This window comes from Lotus japonicus, chromosome 4, assembly GCF_012489685.1.
Source record: "Lotus japonicus ecotype B-129 chromosome 4, LjGifu_v1.2".
Classification (NCBI taxonomy): Eukaryota; Viridiplantae; Streptophyta; class Magnoliopsida; order Fabales; family Fabaceae; genus Lotus; species Lotus japonicus.
The window spans coordinates 7787997-7808588 of record NC_080044.1 but is presented as its reverse complement, the minus strand read 5'-3'; the positions used below and the strand labels follow the sequence as shown (position 1 = coordinate 7808588).

At 34.6% G+C, this 20592-nt stretch overlaps 3 protein-coding genes across 4 annotated transcripts; all 3 read left to right on the top strand.

Moving 5' to 3' along the window:
• The first annotated feature begins 1522 nt into the window (after window positions 1-1522).
• On the top strand, window positions 1523-3830 carry LOC130714143 (uncharacterized). Of its 2 annotated transcripts, none has more exons than XR_009011171.1 (4): window positions 1523-2134; window positions 2482-2543; window positions 2663-2775; window positions 3523-3830. XR_009011171.1 is itself a non-coding variant. In XM_057564037.1 (4 exons), the coding sequence occupies exons 1-4, from the start codon at window positions 1766-1768 to the stop codon at window positions 2709-2711; spliced, it is 327 nt and encodes a 108-aa protein (XP_057420020.1). In that variant the 5' UTR covers window positions 1523-1765; the 3' UTR covers window positions 2712-3830. The 2 variants fall into 2 exon arrangements, 1 of the variants encoding a protein (XP_057420020.1); XM_057564037.1 differs by having other exon boundaries at window positions 1523-1928; window positions 2082-2134; window positions 2663-3830.
• Window positions 3831-8809: 4979 nt separating this feature from the next.
• On the top strand, window positions 8810-11177 carry LOC130711100 (isoflavone 4'-O-methyltransferase). Its single transcript, XM_057560564.1, has 2 exons — window positions 8810-9923; window positions 10660-11177. The coding sequence occupies exons 1-2, from the start codon at window positions 9129-9131 to the stop codon at window positions 10960-10962; spliced, it is 1098 nt and encodes a 365-aa protein (XP_057416547.1). The 5' UTR covers window positions 8810-9128; the 3' UTR covers window positions 10963-11177.
• Window positions 11178-13135: 1958 nt separating this feature from the next.
• Window positions 13136-14584, top strand: LOC130712212 (uncharacterized). The gene has a single exon (XM_057562049.1). It carries the CDS (start codon window positions 13136-13138, stop codon window positions 14582-14584), a length of 1449 nt encoding a protein of 482 aa, XP_057418032.1.
• Window positions 14585-20592: the final 6008 nt, after the last annotated feature.

Sequence of the window (20592 nt, the reverse complement as noted above, 5' to 3'; positions counted from 1 at the left end):
GTTGATTTTTTAAAGGTTAATGAGGAATCATAACAAAGAAAGAATTGAATAGTTACACGTAGTATATGATAATATATAACGCAAAGCTATTCAAAATTTCAAATTCAAAAAATATAACGGCTGAAATTGGGCACATGTCTTTGAAAGATTATTTAAACCTCACAAAAAAACAATAATTTTTAATTAATTACTTATGAACTTTTTTTGAAAAAAAAAAAACTTGACGGAGGCACTTCTACAATAATGGGTACGTAACAAAATGCATTATTATTTCACTTTAAAATGTTGATTATCACTATATTCCAAAAATTCATTTGCATTGATTATTTATAATTCTAAAACTAAATTCTAATCTTTTTTTTTATTGCAAGAGGAAAACAAACTAAATTCTAATCTAATTTAATTTAAATTCTAAACTAATCGAAAATAATTAATTAAATCCTTTAATGTTTATTCAGTCACTATATTAAAATTAAATTACACTTAAAAATGTTCTTATTCTTGATTTCTACCGTTAAGGTTTTAATGGAATTTGAATTGAGTACACCCTTAATTGTATTAATACGTTAGGACATCAGTTTTACTCTATTTTTTTTCACATGCTTTGAGTTCTATTCTCTATTCTCTTATAAAAGGCTCACACTTTCTTTTGCGACATTTATTATTGAGCACAACAAATGTGTTGTTAACTCATTCACTATAATGTGTTAGGAAAAAACAAAAAACAAACATTCATTGAAAAAACTTACAAATTTATGGTTGCGTATATTTAAAATAAATTTATTCTTTTAATCCATAAAATATCTTTTAAGAAATAACACATTTTAAAAAAACAAAAAAAATAAAAATGGATGTCCTCGTTCATTATATTAATGTTGCTCTCAAATTTTATCAACTTTTTAAAATTACTCATATTTCACTTTCTTAATTTTATACATCATTAATGCTCATGTGAGTGGAAAGAGGGAATTTTTTTAGTAAAATAAGAACATCAATATCAATATCATCAATATCAATATCATCAATATATATTAGAAAAGAACAACTTCTAGCATGACGTGTCGCTCTCACAGGCCAAGTTAGTGATGTGTCGCTCCCAGATTAATTCTCACCTAATATTTTACATGTAAGCTCTTTCTCCTTGGCCCCACTTGCCACATGTGCCCTGATTTTTCCTTACCTTATTTCTCTTTAATAAAAAAAATATATTTTTAAATTTTAGATTTGATTAGGATTTAGGTTTTTTATTTCTTGATTTTATCTTAATTTATTTTTGATTTATTTTTAGAGTATTAATTAATTTTTATGGTATTTTTATTGAATTATCGGATTTTTAATTAATTCCGGATTTTATGAGTTTTTATTGTGATTTGCTAGATTTTTATAGTTTTTATCTATATTTATTTAGTACATTTTTTAATTTTAGATTTGATTAGGATTTATGTTGTTTATTTCTGGATTTTATCTTAATTTATATTATTATTTATTTTTAGAGTATTAATTAATTTTTATGGTATTTTTATTGAATTTTCGGATTTTTAATTATTTCCGGATTTTATGAGTTTTTATTGTGATTTGCTAGATTTTGATAGTTTTTATCTATATTTATTTAGTACATTTTTTAATTTTAGATTTGATTAGGATTTATGTTGTTTATTTCATGATTTTATCTTAATATAAAATCTGTGATAAGTGATTTAAATCAATAATACATCTCATCACCAAAAACCCTCTTAAAACCCTGCCTACCTCCACCATCTCCTCCATGGAATTCATCTCCTCCATGCAATTCTCATCCCATCTCTCCACTGAACGGAACCACCCCCACAAAATCGCCTCATCTCTCCACGGAACCACTTTGCCATCAACGTGCAATCGCATCCCTCCGATTTGCTGCCTTGGACTGATTGGGAAGGTTACAGATGGAGGTTTCAAATTATTTTCTTCCTTTGCTTGCATAATATGTTATGGTTTTTTTCAATTTTATTTTACTTTACTTTTAACTTTCATTCACTCATGTTTGACTTCAAGGTCAATTTCGTTCATCACTTGTCATGCTAATTTCAAATTCTTTTCTTCAGGTTTTTTTTTTATAGATATTCCACCAAAAGAGATTCTTTGGAAGCCATGGATGGTGAGTCCATTTTATATTCTATATGAAATTTTGCAATATTTTGATTTGTTTTTTATTTTTTTTTATTCTTCTTTATATGTGATTCTATTTTATTCGTTTTTCTTAATTTGCATTTAAAATTTGTGTCTTATGTTATAGGAGGTGAAACATTGATCTGTGTATGTTTTGATTAACCTAATCATTGTCAGTGAAGTGGATTGAGGGAGTGAAAGAATTGAGAGGAGAGAAAGGAGAAGTTGTAGATTTTTTTCCTTGCAACTTTTTTATTTGGTAATTTTTTCTTTTTGCCTGCTTCCTGCACCGAGGAAATTAATTATTATTGTTGGTGCTTGCCGTTACAACTACAGAACTACATATCATGGATGAGATTTTACTGCTTATCTTTGTTCGCTGAAGCTATACTATTGAGGTTAGGCTTTTAAAACTGGTGCTATCCTTTCTAATATGCTAAACGCCTAAACCAATGTTCTAACAATAAATTGATTTCCTTGGCTTCCCTGGAAACATTTGACATGAATTTATCCGTAGGTACAGAACGGCAATGAGGTGCATACCTCTTTCTGACCACACTCTCTGATTCTCAGCTAGCTGACGATGAAACATGATTGATGACTCAAGATCTTATCTTGCTCTCATTTCAAGTAAGCCACGAAACATGTGAGACCAGTACTCATGGAGGTTTTTCTCAGTCCATTATATGTATATATTCACCAGATAAGAGATAGAGATGTGTGTTTGGTGTTGCACTACTTTGATGCATATGTATATATTCACCAGATAAGAGATAGAGACGTGTGTTTGGTGTTGCACTACTGTGATGCATATATAGTTTTACTGACTTAGTTCATCAATTCTACATCTATTTATCATCATTACATATATTAAAAGTCACTTTTCGAAGGCAATATTAGATTTTATAATTAATCATTGTTCTACTATGGTTCAATTAATCAAACTTTAGTGTGATTGGAAGTCTTGCTTGCATGAGTGTGTAATTATCACATTACGATTTAGTATCAGCATATGTTTTTGATTTGGTTATTGTACTTTCAACAACAGTGCTACATAAAGCAAAGAGTTGTTTTAGTCGGGTCTAAAATTTCTAGGGGAGTTTTATTCCATTCATCTTCTTTAGTAGCATGTGATTAGTTTCCCCTTACAAATAGATCTGATTGGTTATGGAAACCACTCGAAGGCCATAGCCAAAAAGTGGCTTCAATTCATTCTTTGGCTTTCATATCTGTCTGCAAATTTGATTGCTATCTTTGCACTATCATAGCTAGATTGATGTTGCACATATTGTTATTATGTTTGGTGGTCTTTAGTCTATCCTACTCTAACATGTCTATCAATCTCACTTCATGAGTTCTTGATTTTCTGTTACTTAGAATGCAAATACGGCTGGAAGCTGCTGATTTGGAAGCAAGTTTCATTTGAATTAGCATGAGTTCATATTAATTCATGTTAAAGTTGGACAACAATCAGGAATAGCACCTAGCATTGCTGCTGATTTGGAAGCAAGTTTCATTTGATTTTTTAATTAGAAATAAATATTTTAATGATTTAATTTCAAAATGTGATACCTTCTTACTTTATGAGGTGCTTTTTTATGCCAAAGAACAGACTCTGAGAGAGATTTTGATGTAAATGGAGATTTTTCTTTCTTATGTAAATGTAAATTGCAGTGAAAACAAAATTTGCATATGATGTTAGGTACTGTGTTGAATTTGTGAGTGTGTTTGTGGATAATTTATAAGAAAAGATTTTGATGTAAATGGAGATTTTTCTTTCTTATGAGATTGGACTTTTAATCCTTATCCACACCATTCGAAATTTCCATTATTTATACTATTATTTTCGACACTTATGTCACTGACAAATAATAATTAGGTTCTGATGTAATGTATATTCTTTGTAATAGAGAATTAAGTAGTTGTTTTTAAGAGTTTTTTATATATAATTCAGATGTAAACAGTATGCACTCAGCTATCACTTGAGCACTAGAGCAAGTAAAGGGAGCATACTACGACTGCTTTACTATTATGAATTTTTTTATCGCAGAAATGCTCCGGTAAGTACAACAAGCTCAAAAGCAGAATAGCATGATGAAACTACTAGATATTATTAATGAACCAAACCTTTCAGTTCCAAACTGTCAAGACCTTCGCTAGAAATTTGTTCTAAAGTACACCCATTAGTACTACTATAAGAGCAAAGCAACATGCTTCTTATATTGGGAGATAGACAAAAGCAGAGGTTGCCTTAGTAAGCTTTCTCACCTGGATCAACAGAAAAAGCAACTGAAACTCGATCGATGAAAGTTGGAATGACAAGGTTTACTCTTAAAGTCTTCTTCGGCAGGAGGAGGATACAAGAGATCGACCTTGAAGCAAGCAAGGTATGGTGGGTGTCATCATCTTCATCGATATTACCCACCAGATAGACTTGAGAAAAGACTTTCAGTCATCTTGAGAGTAAGGAGAAGCTGGATCTAAATGTATTAGAAAGAGCCTAAAAGCTTTTATATATAGGAAGAATATTTTACATGAAAATACTTCTACATAAAAATAAATGTTAATAAGATTTCATCGGAATTTTTTTTTGTTCCAAGAAAAACATAATATAATATAGTTTGATGTTAATTTTTTACTACATAATAATATAGTCCACTTTAATTTTTTTGTACAAATTATTATAATAGTTAAATTCTCCTACGGGAAGAAATATATTTTAACAAGAAAGTACCCTAAGTATTAATTAATTTATCAAATACAATAACAAATTTCGCGGTACATTCTTTTTTTTCTAAGATTAAAATGTGTTCTGAATGCTTTATTGGTGATTCTTCATATCTATAATTTGTGTTATTATCTTTAGACTCATGAAGAATGTGAACGACTTCCTGTTGATATGAGTCAAACTTAGTTTATTTTATTGTGTAAAAAATGAACTCGTATAATCACGTACATAAATAATCTTTTCTCTTTTTTTCATTGTAGATTAAATCAGCTATTGTTTATTAGCCATCATTAAACCACATCCCCTAATATGTTTTGCATAATTTGAGATTTTGTTAACCAATTTTTTATTAGTTATTCAATTGTACGAAGTTCAATCTATGCAACAAGGGTTTTAATTTAAGACTTTTTATCCACTTTGCTCATCATTTCACACTCTTCTATTTCATCTGTTGTTTATTATATTTTTAATGATCAAGGTATTAATTGACCTATCAAATATAATAAATGTATTCCCTGTGCAACGCGCGGGTAAAAAACACTAGTTTTTGTTAAAATATTAATGCGCCACAAACTTTCTAGTTTGTTTTTATAAAAAACGCAAATGTATACCTGTATTCAGGTTCTTACATTAAACACCGTTGGAAATAAAAAATTTGTAAAAGATTAATAAAATTAATTACCTTTTCTAATATATATTTCTTTTCTCGCAGAACAATATAATTATCATAAGAAAAAAAGGAAGTATTAATTTAATTTAGACTCCTTTCATTCCACTTAACATAAAATTTTGTTTTTACATATTTATCCACATTGAATTCTAAAAAAATATTAATTGATGTTTTTTTATATAATAGTATAATACTCTTGTAAGAATAATAATTAAGTAAAGATACAATACATTATAAAAGATTAAAGATCAAATTATGAGATAATCAATTATTGAGGTTGAATTTTCAAACTCTTTTTTTTATAATGAATTTCAAACTCTTCATTGAAGGGACATAAATCCTATTTTATGCGTCGTGGATGGACCGTCCGTCACATGTAGCGATGTTCCAATGAAGACTTGGACTGTGCCCTGAATTGATTTTGACATGTCATATTGAAGTAAGAATTCTAAACTAAGGACCTCAAAAAAAAAAAAATTTCCAAACTAAGAATTAATTATGCAGTAGCTAATTGAAATGGATGAAGTAATGGATGTGGAGTAGGAGGAAATGGGTAGGTGAGGATGGCTGGGGCTACGAGGGGGGTAGTAGTGTGGTATGTGGATAACTTAATTTTGTTTTTGTCGATTAATGGTCCGTTTGGGAAAACAGCTTAATTAAGCGCTTATGATCATAAGCGTTTATGACATAAGTGTTTATTCATAAAGTTATTTTAAAAAATTTATTGAAATAAATTAAAAATAAGCTATACATAAGTATACGTTATTTTTCATATGCTATCCTGAATAGCTTATGAAAATAAACTCAAAACAGCTTATGGTAGGCCATAAGTTATCCCAAACACTGGCATAAGCACTTATGCTATCAGATAAGCTCAAATAACCTCTTCGAGATGAATATTCTTATGTGTGAGAAGGCCGAAACAAAGTTGTTCCACCTTCTTCCTATTTCAAGTAGCATAGAAAATCCCTTTAAAGTTCATGTCCATGATTCGAACCCTGAACCTTCCCCTCCCCACCCTTATGTCCCATAACTCTTACCACTTGAGCTAACCCTTGGGGACGACTTCTATCCAAGTTCTCGTGTTAAGTATACACTCTCGAGCTTGTGGAGGGGTATTTGATAAACTGAGCTTGTTGATCAGCTTCCAAGTTAGTGAAGGTTATCAGTTAGTTAGTAATAAGAAGCTGTAAAGAAGTTAGTAGAAGTTAGTGAGAAGCAGTTATTGTATCACTTATAACTCTGTTCCAAAGAAAGTTCTGTTGATAAAATTCATTCGTTAGTGAGAAGCAGTTTATTGTAACACTTATAATTATGTTCCAAAGAAAGTTTTGTTGATAAAATTCATTCTTTGATATTGATAAGATAGGGATAATTTATTTATTCATTTAACCGAAATTATGCATGTACTTAGGTTTAACATTTATTATTTAGTCAACTCTTATGTCTTGATACCATACGCTCTACTTCTAGTTATTGTGTTTTTCTTGGTGAGAACCTCATTTCCTTGTCATTCAAGCGGCAACCCACACTCTCACGCTTTAGTGCTGAAGCTGAATACATGTGTGTTGCTAATGTTGTTTCTGAATACTGTTGGATCTGCAATTTACTTTTGGAGCTTAATTTTTCACTATCTCATGCAATATTGGTCCATAGTGACAATGTTAGTGTTATCTACCTCTCTGGTAATCTTGTGCATCATCAGCGTACAAACACATATATATTGAGATGGATATCCATTTTGTTCAGGAAAATTAAGGTCGCGCATGGCCAGACTCGCGTCCTTCATATTCCTTCCCGTCATCAGATTGCAGATATTTTAACAAAGAGCTTTCTCGAGTTCTTTTAATGAAGTCTCAGCGTGGATGAACCTACCGCTTCAACTGTGAAAGTGTGATTAAATATGATAATTTATTTATTCACTAACTTAATTACGCATGTACATACTTAGGTTTAACATTTATTATTTACCCAACTCTCAGATTGAATAAATTCATTGTCACAAATCAATACTAATATGCACCATCACGAAAGCACGTCAGTTGACCGTCTGAATTCAATTTTGACAAATGTTATGACATCAAACAATATTTGTTCAAATTAATTTCATTATTTTATCGTCAGATTTCAATCATATTACGTCGTAGGATTTTTAAATTAAGAGAAATAATATTTTACACGTAACTATATCATATCATTTGTTTCCGATGATTGTACTCCCTCTGTCCTTAATTATAAGTTAAAGTTGTAAAAATCATGTTTATTAAGAAATGTTTAATTGATGCATTAGTTTTTGAAAAAAAGGTACAACTTTTCATGTTTACCCCTATTTAAGATAGAACTTTTTAATTATTATACTATAAATAGTGCTCCACTACCAATAAATGCAAGGGTAAATATATAAAAAAATATTAACTTTTACTTATATTTAATGACAAAACATAAGTCTCAACTTTAGCTTATAATTAGGGATCGAGGGAGTATCATTTTTATTTGATCATAGGTATAAGATCTAATTGATCAATTTGAATTGAAAATATTCATCATAGTCAAAGTAAAAGTATTTCTTCACGTTTTTTTTTTCATACACAAAACTGCTTTCAATTGTAAATAATTGATTTCTGGCATGTACGAAATCTCCTTTTTTATTTTTTTAAAGACCAACATTAATTAGTTCAATTAATTGTGCAAAAAAATCATTATTATTATTATTATACTAAAAAGTTTTTTTTTACCGATGTCTTATCTTATTAGAAAATGGTTGCATGTATTTTTTAATAAATATGAGTTTAGATTCTCTTTAAAAATTTGAAAGTGTCGAGCTGCTCCATCAAATTAAAGAAGTGAAACAGAACTAAATCTGTTGTTATATGGAAGTATGAAACGATTTAACACTTTCAAGCTTTTTTCTAATGGAGAGTACCACACCCAAGAATATAATTGAACCCTACCACTAAGCTAAGCTTGTTTATGAGATAAGTGACACAAAAATATATATACTTTATACATGTCAAGTACATTTAAAAAAAATGTCAAGTAAAAAATTTTAATTTTACTATCCCAAATATTTCTTACTTTTATAAATATTATAATAATGTTAAATTCGGTTGAACCCAATTCAACCTAGTTGAATCAATGACTCATTAATCGAGTACCTAACCCGAGTTAATAACACTGATTCGAGTATTATATATGACAGTGAAATGAACCACGATATTTATTTATTTTCCACAAAATTGGGTATACAAATCAAATTTTGCCTGAAGCAAGATAGCTAACTGCAGCCAGCCAGCCAGCCAACTTCACCAAACCAAATCCACCAACTCCACACAACTCAGTCCACTGCAATGGCGTCTATGACTTATTGACCATGGCCGCCTAAGGTCTCAACATTGCAGAACAAAGACAACAATTCAACAAACTTTATTTTGATTAATTCTTGTCTTTTACTCTTCACACTACTCATTGTTCTAAATTCCAAGCATATAAAACCAGCACACTAGTTCATTAACACATCACACCAACACTTACATTCCCAAACGCCACAAATCAACCGCCAGAAAACTTCACTTGCCAAAAAAAACAATGGATTTCAGCTCCAGCAATGGCAGTGAAGACACTGAACTTTCCCAAGCTCAGATTCACCTCTACAAACACGTCTACAACTTCGTCAGCTCCATGGCTCTCAAATCCGCCATGGAACTAGGCATCGCCGACGTGATCCACAGCCATGGAAAACCCATCACCCTCCCTGAGTTAGCCACTGCCTTGAACCTCCGCCCTTCCAAAATCGGCGTCCTCCACCGCTTCCTCCGCCTGCTAACCCACAACGGTTTCTTCGCCAAAACCACCGTGTCCCGAGGTGAAGGAGCAGAGGAAGAAACAGCGTACGGTCTCACACCGCCATCGAAGCTTCTGGTGAAAAGCAACTCAACGTGTTTAGCTCCAATTGTGAAGGGAGCACTTCATCCAAGCTCGTTGGACATGTGGCGATCGTCGAAGAAATGGTTCTTGGAGGACAATGAAGAACTGACTCTGTTTGAGAGCGCAACAGGGGAGAGCTTCTGGGAGTTTCTGAACAAGGAAACGGAGTCTGATACGCTGAGCATGTTTCAGGAGGCTATGGCGGCGGATTCTCACATGTTTAAGCTTGCTTTGAAGGAGTGTAAGCATGTGTTTGAGGGTTTGGGTTCTCTTGTTGATGTTGCAGGGGGAAGAGGGGGTGTTACCAAACTGATTCGTGAAGCGTTCCCTCATGTGAAGTGTACGGTTTTTGATCAGCCTCAGGTTGTGGCTAACTTGACTGGAGATGAGAATTTGAACTTTGTTGGTGGTGATATGTTCAAGTCTGTCCCTCCTGCAGATGCTGTTCTGTTGAAGGTATGTTCTTCTACCATTAATTTGATTTTTGTTCATGGTTTCAACTTTCCTTGTTTTTCGGAATCAATTCTGACACTAAGAAACTACTCTCAGAAGTTTCTCTACAGTAGAATTGATTTTGGCATCACAGAAAGATTTTCAAACATACATGCCCAACACTCTATCTAAGGGGCTGATTCTGGATGAAAATATTGATGTTTGAAAGTCATTTTTGAGGATTGATTGAAGAGCCAAAATCAATTTTAGTAAAAGCTAGCGATATTATTTTATGCATTAAAAATAATCAATTGTGAGATATTACAACTAAAACGCTAGAATCAATTCAGTAAGAGTAAAATTAGTTGTGAACAAAAATATTGATGTTTGGAAGTTATGTTGAAAATGGATTTCGGACCCAAAATCAATTTTGGTGGAATTTAGAGAAAGTAGCTTCTGCGATGATCAATTGTAAGATTTTACAATTGAATTTCACAAAAAAATCACTTTTTTTTTATAAATGCATCAAACATAAATCACTTCACATTCAACTAAGTTTTAGTGTAATCAATTTTTTATCAAAACCAAATTTACTGTTTAAAATCAATTGTGACAAACGCTCGTCCAAACACCACTTAAAAATGAGATTTGTAGCTTCTACTAATGATAATTGATTCTACAGTCTCCAATGTGAAACCAAAGGTGGTATTTGTGAAGTTGCAAATTGTGTTCCAATTTGCTTAATTATTTGTTTTTGCAGTGGGTTCTGCATGACTGGAATGATGAGCTCTCCTTAAAGATATTGAAGAACTGCAAAGAAGCTATTTCAGGGAGAGGGAAAGAAGGCAAAGTGATTATCATAGACATATCAATTGATGAAACAAGTGATGACAGAGAACTGACTGAGTTGAAATTGGACTATGACTTGGTCATGCTGACTATGTTCAATGGAAAAGAAAGAGAGAAGAAAGAATGGGAGAAGCTCATATATGATGCAGGCTTCAGCAGCTACAAGATTACACCCATATGTGGCTTCAAGTCTCTCATTGAAGTTTTTCCTTAATTAATTACAAGGTGTTGTGTGCTACAATTTCAATAAGTTTCTAATTAAGACTCAAATCTGTAGTATATATTACTGCATATCAGGAATGAATTTTCCAAGCTTACTCTTTCCATAGAGGTCATTGTTATTTGTTCCCCACCGGAAAATTATTTGGTTTGGATCCCCTTTCGGTTTTCAAAGTAATTAAAAATAAGGTCATGTTAGTTTCTGAGAAACAGAGAGGTGCAAGTTAAATCTATTGAAAGCAGATTTGTTCGAGAGCATTGCAAAAGAAAGAAAAAAAAAATTATTGCACTTTTATTCTTTTATCTATCCTCATTTGTGATTTTGGTTCTTCTTCTTTAAATCATTCCATAGGACAAAGTCTAACCAATCAATTTACGTTGAGTGTAACTCTGAGGTGCGCTTGTAATAATGGTGGTGATGCTAGTGGTGCCCCGTTCTTGGTGGTTGTTGACTTGTTGTTTCGTCCCAGAGTACCTGCGAAGGAACTCTAATGCCCATGATGTACCGAGATTAGGTTAGATAGTGCACGTGTGCCTTAATCTATTCATATATCTTCATTTAGGAAGATGTTGGAGCGTTCCGAAATCAGTCAATGTCACTCAAATTGTTAGGTGTAGTGTGAGTCGAAGTGAGCCATTTGAATCTACATGTCAAATGCGCTTCCAATAGCAACATAATAATTTATCTATGGTATGCGATCTTTTCTACTTCTCTTTGAGTACAATGCTTGGGTCCTAGGGCAGTGAGGTGTTTTGACTTCAGGGAATCGGGCAGGAATAACATTGCAAGGAGTAATTTGAGTTGATATCGGAAGTAGTGGTTCTTTTTTAGGGTATGATCGAAATGTGTAAGTTAAATGATCGATTTACTGAATTATTCAGTCGAAACTTGGCGATGGTAAAATTCAGTGTGAACTCTCAAACTCTAACTAGATAGCGGGTAGGTTAAAAGTGTGGGTTGTCAAGTCAAATTTAATTAATGATCTTGAGAAAAAAACAAACGTCATAATCTGTTTAAGATCGGCGATTCCTTGGACATGTGCGCTGGGACCTCTGACCTCAGATAAGTTATGGTACCAAATATTATTGCCTCTTAAAATAATCGGAATTAAATACACCAAATATAAAAATAAATACAATCCTAACTGAGTAAGTATTTAATATGGAAATGATCCAAAGAACTTTCCCTTCCTCGATAACGCATAGTGTTCGCAATCGCCATCTAAGAAAACTCAGAAAAGTGACATTTGATTTGCAAGTGATCCACGTGAAAAAATATCAATTCATATTGCATTTTTTGGGTTAAAATAACAAACAGAAAATACCATGGCAAATTAATATTCTAGTATTTTACTATCTTGGACTTATAATAATTGAAATCTTTAGGTTTTGCTAACAAACAACGTCTGAGTTGCTGAAATCAAACCCCTCTATTTGAAGCAGCAGTGTTTTAAGACTCGGCTCGGACCGGCCGGTCTGACCGGGACTCGGTGACCTAACCGGTCCGAGCCACACTTCAGATCGGAGGTGCAAGCCGCTCGGATTGAACCGTTTAGAACCGGCCGGTTCGATCATAAACTCGGTGACTCGGCCGGTTTTGGTCAAACCAGCGAGTCACCAATTTTTTTTTTCAGACGTCTAAAACGACGTCGTTTGGCTTTTAAATTGAAAAAAAAAATCAGAAATTCAGAACTGAGATAACACTAACAGGAACGAACGCTGGTTGCCTACTTGCCTGGTTCCCATTTTCGAACCCTAGCCAAAATAGAAAGGGAGTGTCGCCGCCGCTGGTTCCCACCCCGCCGCCGCTGGTTCCCACCGCTCGCCGCCGCTGGTTCCCACCGCTCGCCGCCGCTGGTTCGTTGTTGCCGTCGAGCACCGCCACTCGCGTGTTTGTTGTTGCTTAAGGTTCCCATCTTCTTTCTTTCTTTTTATTTTTCAATTCAATTCATTGATTATTGATACCTTGCTGTTGCTTAAGGTTCTTCTTTCTTTTTCTTTTCCAATTCAATTTAGTTAGATTATAATTCAAATTTTGGTCTTCTCTCTTCTGTGCTATAATTGTAATCTCATTTGTTAGTGTTGTTTGGTCTTATTCTGTGACCTTATATGGATTGTAATCAATTTGGAAGCCATAATCTGAATTTAAAATTTGCTTTTCATTGTAGATGTCTGCTGATAATACTGAAACACCTTTGGTTGAGGAACAAACTCAACTCCCTCAAAGATATGTTAGGCAGAAAACAGACCCAGCTTGGGGGCATTGTACACAACAGCTGGAAAATGGAAAGACGATTTTGGTGTGTCTCTATTGTCCTAAGGTTATCAAAGGAGGTGGAATTAACCGGCTGAAGAGTCACTTGGCTGGAGATCCCGGACAAATTGTTAGATGCAAGAACGTGCCTGCTGAAGTTCAACGTCTAATGGGAGCAAACATTGATGAAGTTCGAAAGAAAAGAAAAGTTAATGAAGGTAGTCAGGGTACTAGTACTAGTCCTACTGAAGAAAGCTCAACTCCTCATGAAGTGTCTAACTCTAATGCTAATCTATCAAGGGTTGGAATTTCCAATACAAAGGGGAAGAATGTTGGTGGCTTAACTGATTTTTTCATGCCTAGAACAACTCCAGGATCTCAACCCACCATAAAAAGTGTGTTGCAAAGTAAAGAAGGGCTTGAAAAGTGTGACATTGCCATTGCTAAGTGGATGATTGATGCTTCTGTGCCATTTAATGCAGTCAACTCAGGCTATTATCAACCTATGATTGATGCTATTTGTAGTATGGGTTCAGGGTACAAAGGTCCAAATATGCAAAGAGTTCGTGGGTTTTTGTTGAATAACTTGGTTGATGATGTGAAGAAGCTTGTTGAGTCTTATCGCGCTATTTGGAAGCATACCGGATGCACAATCATGGCAGATGGGTGGACTGATCGTTGTAGGAGAAGTCTCATCAATTTTCTAGTCTATTGTCCTAAAGGAACAATTTTTCTGAAATCTGTTGATGCTTCTCAACATTCAAAAACTGCAGAATTGTTGTATAAGCTTTTCAGAGATGTGGTTTTATTTGTTGGGGCTGAAAATGTTGTTCACATAGTAACAGACAATGCTGCGAATTATGTTGCTGCTGGAAAGTTATTAGAAGCTGAGTTTTCTAAATTATATTGGTCTCCTTGTGCTGCACACTGTGTTAATTTGATGTTGCAGGATATTGGGAAATTTGAAGATGTAAGTGAGACCGTGTCACAAGCTTCAAAAATTACCAAATACATCTACAACCATTGCTTTGCTTTGTTTTTGATGAGGGATCATACTGGTGGAAGAGAAATCATTCGTCCCGCTCCAACACGCTTTGCTACTAATTTCATTGCATTGCAAAGTATTTTGGCTCCAAAGGATGCACTAAGAGCCATGGTTACATCTAAGAAATGGACAAGCTCAACTTATGCTAAAGATGTCAAAGCAAAAAGATTTGTGGATCAAGTCTTAGATTCTGGATTTTGGGATAAATGTGTTGAAATTGTGAAACTTACTAAGCCTCTTATTCGCTTCTTACGTCTTCTTGATAGTGAAGATAAGCCTTCTATGAGTTCTCTTTATCAAGCTTTTTTTTCAAACTAGAGATGATATGGTGAAAAGGTTCAAGAGAAATAAGAAGAAAGTGGAGCCTTACTTGAACGTCATAGATAAGCGTTGGGATTCTCAGCTTCGTAGGAATCTTCATGCAGCTAGTTATTGGTTAAATCCAGCTTGTCGGTTTAATCTTCCAGAATTTGAAAAGCATAAGAACACAATAACTGGCCTCTATGATGTGTTTGAAAGGTATGCTTATGGAGATATTGAGTTGGAACGTAAGTTGTCAATGTCAAGTGAGATGAGAATATACAAAGATGCTGAGTTAGATTTTGAAAGACCACTTGCTGTGCGTGAAAGAAATACCGTAAGAGCAGGTAAAATTAGTTATTGATAATTGATTACTTTCATGGTCTTTGATCTTTGTTTAGATTGTAGACTCTTAATTCATTTTTTTATTACATTTGATATTTTAGATCAATGGTGGGAATCTTTTGGATGTGGTACACCGGATTTGAAAAAGTTAGCTATTCGTATTTTAAGTCAAACATGTAGTGCTTCCGGTTGTGAGCGAAATTGGAGTGTATTTGAGCACATTCATTCAAAGAAAAGAAATAGGTTGGAACATCAAAAACTTAATGATCTCGTGTTTGTTCGTTACAACTTGAGGCTACAACAAAGATATGATTAAGTTATTTCTTAATTGATTATTTGTTTCATAGGATGTAAAAGTATGTTCTTGAATTTTTTGATATTGATATATGAGCAAATTAATAAACTTAGGGGCCGATTGAAGCATCAAAATTATGACCCCATCAACTTTGAAACAATTGATGACCATTCTGATTGGGTGTTGGAGGAGTCACCACCATTCTTGACTATTGAGGAGGTGGAAGCATTACGCAAAGATCTTTCCAATATGAACATCCAACCAAATTTTAATGATATTGGTATGTATATTTGTTATGATATGAATGTATGACTAATTGATTTATATTTTGTTTCACTTTATGTTAATTGTTGCATGATATCTAAATTGATATTTTTTATAGATCAATTAAATTTGGATGATAATATTGATGATGTTGCACAAGATACCACCATGGAGAATGAAAATGCTCAAGTTGGAGAAGATCCTACTTTGTTTGATGAAGATGTGCATGAGTTGGATGCAACTTTGCCTCCATGGACTTGAAGAGACTTAACAATTTGACGTCATTGTTGTTATGTTTGTTACTTGTTAGCCTATGGACCTATAGTTATTTAAGTTTAAATATGTTTGACACTTTTTTATGCGCTTTTGTTGTGATTAAAGCGTAGAACCTATGTTTTGTAATGATATTTGCGACTTATTTTGTGACATTTTGTTGTAGTAAAACTACTCTTGTTGATTGTTTAATTAGGTATTGTGTGGTGGTAATGATTTTAAATTTGGAGTATGAAGTTATTAATTAATGTTGGTAGTAGGTATTATTATTTTTTTGAATATTTTAATATAGACCGAGTCAAAGACCGAGTCAAGCAGTCCGCTCATTGACTCACTGGTCCGACCAGTGACTCAGTACCTCGACCGAGTCGACCACCGAGCCGAGTCTTAAAACACTGATTTGAAGGTAATCACACCATCCTTTTTGTCTAGGTCATAACATTCATTTTTTCTTCAATCTTCTTTTTTTTTGAAACTTCTTCAATCTTATTGTCACTAATATTTTTTATCTTTTTTTTTTCTAATGAATTAGGCGGGCTTAGCAGCCTCAAGAAATAAAGTAAAAATAAACTACAAACTCCTACAATAGATAATAGAAGCACTAACTAGCATGAAGGAAATCGAAAAAAAAAAACTAGGCAAGAAATAAAAAAAACATATCCTCCATTACCATTCCCAACTATACTTCGGTAGAGCATCTGTAACTGAATTAATTAACCTCTCCAAACGACATTTGATGAATCAACGCAAACGGTTATGAATCTCACCAACAGATAGCGCACAAGGATGAGAATCAACAGATCTTGAGATCAAGAACTAAATACAACGAGCGGAAATGATTGGTTTGTAGAAATCAAATTAAATTAAAATAAATTAAAATTTTGAATGGTATTTTTTGTCAAATTTTTTAATGGTTCTTTTTTTTAGCACAAATTTTTTAATAGTTCAGGGTGAGGTGAATAAGAAGAAAAAAAGATGTTTATTGTAGACAAAAAAGTTGTATATTCATGTTTAATTAGTCCAATGGGTTTCGAAGTAAATCCTAAATGGACCATTGAAATGAGTTAGCCTTGTTTTTCACTCTGGGCCTGGGCTAACTGATGGTTTTCACGTTTTCCGTACACTTCAGTCCATTACTGCTATAGAGAATACTATATAAACTGACAAAAATCGACCAAAAAAAACCGAAAAAAAAAATTGGGCTCAATCTGTTTTTAGTCCCTATAAATACAGGTGAATTGGATTTAGTCCCTCAAAAAATATTTCATAGTTTTTAGCCCAACATTAATGAAATAAGTGAAATTAGTCATTGATTCATTTTGTGGCGGTTTAAATCGTCGCTAAAACAAAAAATAAGTAATTTGTGGCTGTTAAAATCACTGCTAGTACACATAAACCACCACAAAATATACTGTAGATACTAACTTCACATATTTCAATAATGTTTGGCACTAAAAGCTATATTTTTTTTTGGAGGAACCAAATTCAATTCACTCAATTTTACTGGGACTAAATATATATATATATATATTTAAACCAAAAATAATCTACTCTTGAAACGAACACATGTTCAACCCGATTCACTTTTCTTGTGTAATCTTGCATAAGGGAATCAGACCCACTACAAGGAGTTTCATGGTTTTTTTCTTTTATAAGCTTAATAAAATTTATATTATTTTACTTTTGTCCCCAGATTATTCAATATGTCGGAATCAGTGGCGGAGCTAGGATTTTGTGGAGTCTGGGCAAGGTTAAGCCTAAGTCTAGCTGCCCACACCTGACGTCTGACCCAGAGTTAAGTTGCGGTTGCGGACATTGCGAGATTGCGGCATGAATAGCCTATTGCAATGACTATCATCGTGAATTTTTTTTACTTAAATAAGTAATGGTAGATATATTGATTGCTCGAAACGTTGACATACTGGAACCGATGATAACTAAAATATTATTTTTAACAAAATAGTATATCAAAAGAAATGACTATTTATATCACTCAAATTTTTTTAATATACTAGCTAGCACATGCACACTGAAAACAAACAAGACAACCCAAGTATTGGCTGTTAGAGCAACTCCAACCCTTGGTTCCTTATCTGGTTTCTTAACACACTATTCAGCACTATTCTGCACTATTCCTGTGGGCCCGTACTGCCACATCAGACTTAAGAAACTCCTAAGGAACTGAACCAGATTTTGCTCCAACCCATGGTTTCTTAAATTACTATTTGAAGGGTCCCACCCGTGTCCCACCATACAACATAAATTAATAATATTTATTTTCACACAATTTAGATTTAAAATTTAATACTAAATCAATTAATAAAAATAATTTAATTAAAATTAATACGAATTTAATTTAAATTCCAACGGCTATATTCCACAACGGCTATATTCCCCAACGGCTATATTCCCCAACGACTATATTCCCCAACGGCTATATTCTCCAACGGCTATATTCCACAACGGCTATATTCCCCAACGGCTATATTCCACAACGGCTATATTCCCCAACGGCTATATTCCCCAACGGCTATATAGAACACATAAGTAGAAACGCAGTACACATTAAGAAAAATTCGAATACTGAAATTACAACACTGATGCAATACACATAAGTAGAAATGCTAAAATTACAACACTGATGCAATACACATAAGTAGAAATGCTAAAATTACAACACTAATGCAGAATCAATAAGTAGAAATGCTAAAATCACAACATTGGCACACGCTAAGAAAGACAACAACAAGAATTAAGACATTCCTAGTTCTTTCATGGCGAATTCAACTAGGCGCTGATGCGTTGCTAACTGCACCTCGTTCATTTGTGATGTGTCCTCCATAAGGATATCTTTGTATTCCTTCAATAACCGCGCCTTTTGAAGTTTGTTTTTTTCCTTTTTCACCTCCAGTTCTTCAGTCTTGAGCTTCTCAAAACTCGCAAGGAATCCCAGTTTAGCTTTCCCGATGGCTATCATCTCGGAGTTAGGAACATAATCGAGATCACTTGAAGCTGTGTCTCCTACTTTGGCCTTCCTTTTCTGGTTCTTTTTTCCCAACGGGCGGGTTGCTGGTTGTGTGGCCTCATATTCGTCGCCCTCGATTGATGCACTCCGGTCAGACGATGTTGCATACACCCCATCTACTGACTTCTTCTGCCTCGTTGAACTGGTTGTCATAAATGTTCCCTTCCACTTTGGTTCATCCTTCACCAACCGCCATTCATTCTCATGTTTGAAATCTTTACCTGTATCTACATGATATAATTGATGCGCCGTAGCCATGATGTCCTTATCTGAGTGTCCACTTTTCCAATGATTGACGGCTTTAGTGTGGCAACCGACAAATTTTTGAAGATCAGCATTCAATTTATTAAAATGAGATTTCAGGGATAACCATGTCCTCGAAGGAGAGGCATCGTCGCGGTACTCCTCATATTGGGCTCGAATCTTATTCCAAAACAAATCTGACTTTTGCTCATTTCCCACGACCCGATCGGTAGAAACGTTGAGCCATGATTGAAGAAGAAGTATATTATCTTTACCACTCCATTTGGTGCGTTTCTTTCCGGATTCTTCAAGATCAATATCATCTAGACCCCGTTGAGTAGAAAATTCAGGCTCATCGGGCATAGCCTCACATTGTGTACTTGAGACTTTTGAACTACTGCTGCTACCAGTAGGAGGTGCTTGGTATTGTGGTGGATACATGCAATATTGTGGATTGTTTGGATAAGGCATTTGTGGTGGATATGGTCCCATTTGACCCTGAGGTTGGTTTTGATGGTAGAACGATTGTGGAAACATTTGATACGAAGGATTTTGAACATTACCACCGGTGTGAGGAGGTTGGTTTTGAGGGTGACACATCTGCGGATGTTGGCTTTGTGGTTGATACATTTGCGGATGTGGGTTTTGTTGTTGGAACATCGGCATAGGTTGGCTTTGCGGGCGAATCACCTGCGAATGTTGGTTTTGTTGTTGGAACACCATCATAGGTTGGCTTTGCAGGTGAATCATCTGCGGAGGTTGGTTTTGTGGCGGAAACATAGGCGAAGGTTGCAAACCTTCACTTGTAGGAGGTGTTTCATTGTCGAGCAGTGGATAATATTGCTCATAAGGATTAGACATTGTGAGAAATTTGAGAATTTTTGGACAAGAGAGAAATTGTGGGAGTAAATGTTGGTGTTTCAAATGGTCTACTGCACTATATATAAGGTAAAGAATCTGAGAATTGAAAAAACGGTCGGAGAATTGAAAAAACGGTCAGAAAACGGGCAGAAAAACCGGTCAAACCGGTCAATTTAAAAAAATTCAAAAAAAAAAAAGCCCAAACGGGCAGAAAACCGGCACCAGCCGGTGGGATGACCGGCTCAGCCGGTCACCCACTATATAATCTACTTTTCCTCCCTCACTCTCCATTCTACCCTAGCCGCTCCTCTCTTCTTCCTCTCTTCTCTCACGCAGCTTCTCCTTCGTCCTCTTCTTCTCCTTCGTCCTCTTCTTCTCCAACCTCACCAACCGATCACCTGCGTCCTCTTCTCCTTCGTCCTCTTCTTCTCCTTCGTCCTCTTCTCCTTCGTCCTCTTCTTCTCCTTCGTCCTCTTCTCCTTCGTCCTCTTCTTCTTCCTCACCAAACCCTCCTCACCGCCACCTCACGGCCTCCTCACCCTCACCACCGCCACCTCACGGCCTCCTCACCCTCACCACCCTCCTCACCGCCACCTAACACCCACAACCTCAAACAAAACCCACCTCTCTGCCACCAAACACCCACAACCACAACCAAAACCACCTCACCGCCACTGACCCGCCACCAAACAACCTTCACCGCCACCAAAACCGCCCCCT

What these genes read in the sequence shown, in the direction of transcription:
- LOC130712212 (XM_057562049.1), top strand. Translation starts at nt 13,136, where the DNA reads ATGTCTGCTGATAATACTGAAACACCTTTGGTTGAGGAACAAACTCAA.
- LOC130711100 (XM_057560564.1), top strand. Translation starts at nt 9,129, where the DNA reads ATGGATTTCAGCTCCAGCAATGGCAGTGAAGACACTGAACTTTCCCAA. An exon ending in CAGATGCTGTTCTGTTGAAG is followed by an intron (nt 9,924 to 10,659) that starts GTATGTTCTTCT and finishes TTGTTTTTGCAG; the next exon opens with TGGGTTCTGCATGACTGGAA.
- LOC130714143 (XM_057564037.1), top strand. Translation starts at nt 1,766, where the DNA reads ATGGAATTCATCTCCTCCATGCAATTCTCATCCCATCTCTCCACTGAA. An exon ending in TGGGAAGGTTACAGATGGAG is followed by an intron (nt 1,929 to 2,081) that starts GTTTCAAATTAT and finishes TCTTTTCTTCAG; the next exon opens with GTTTTTTTTTTATAGATATT. An exon ending in GCTGAAGCTATACTATTGAG is followed by an intron (nt 2,544 to 2,662) that starts GTTAGGCTTTTA and finishes ATTTATCCGTAG; the next exon opens with GTACAGAACGGCAATGAGGT.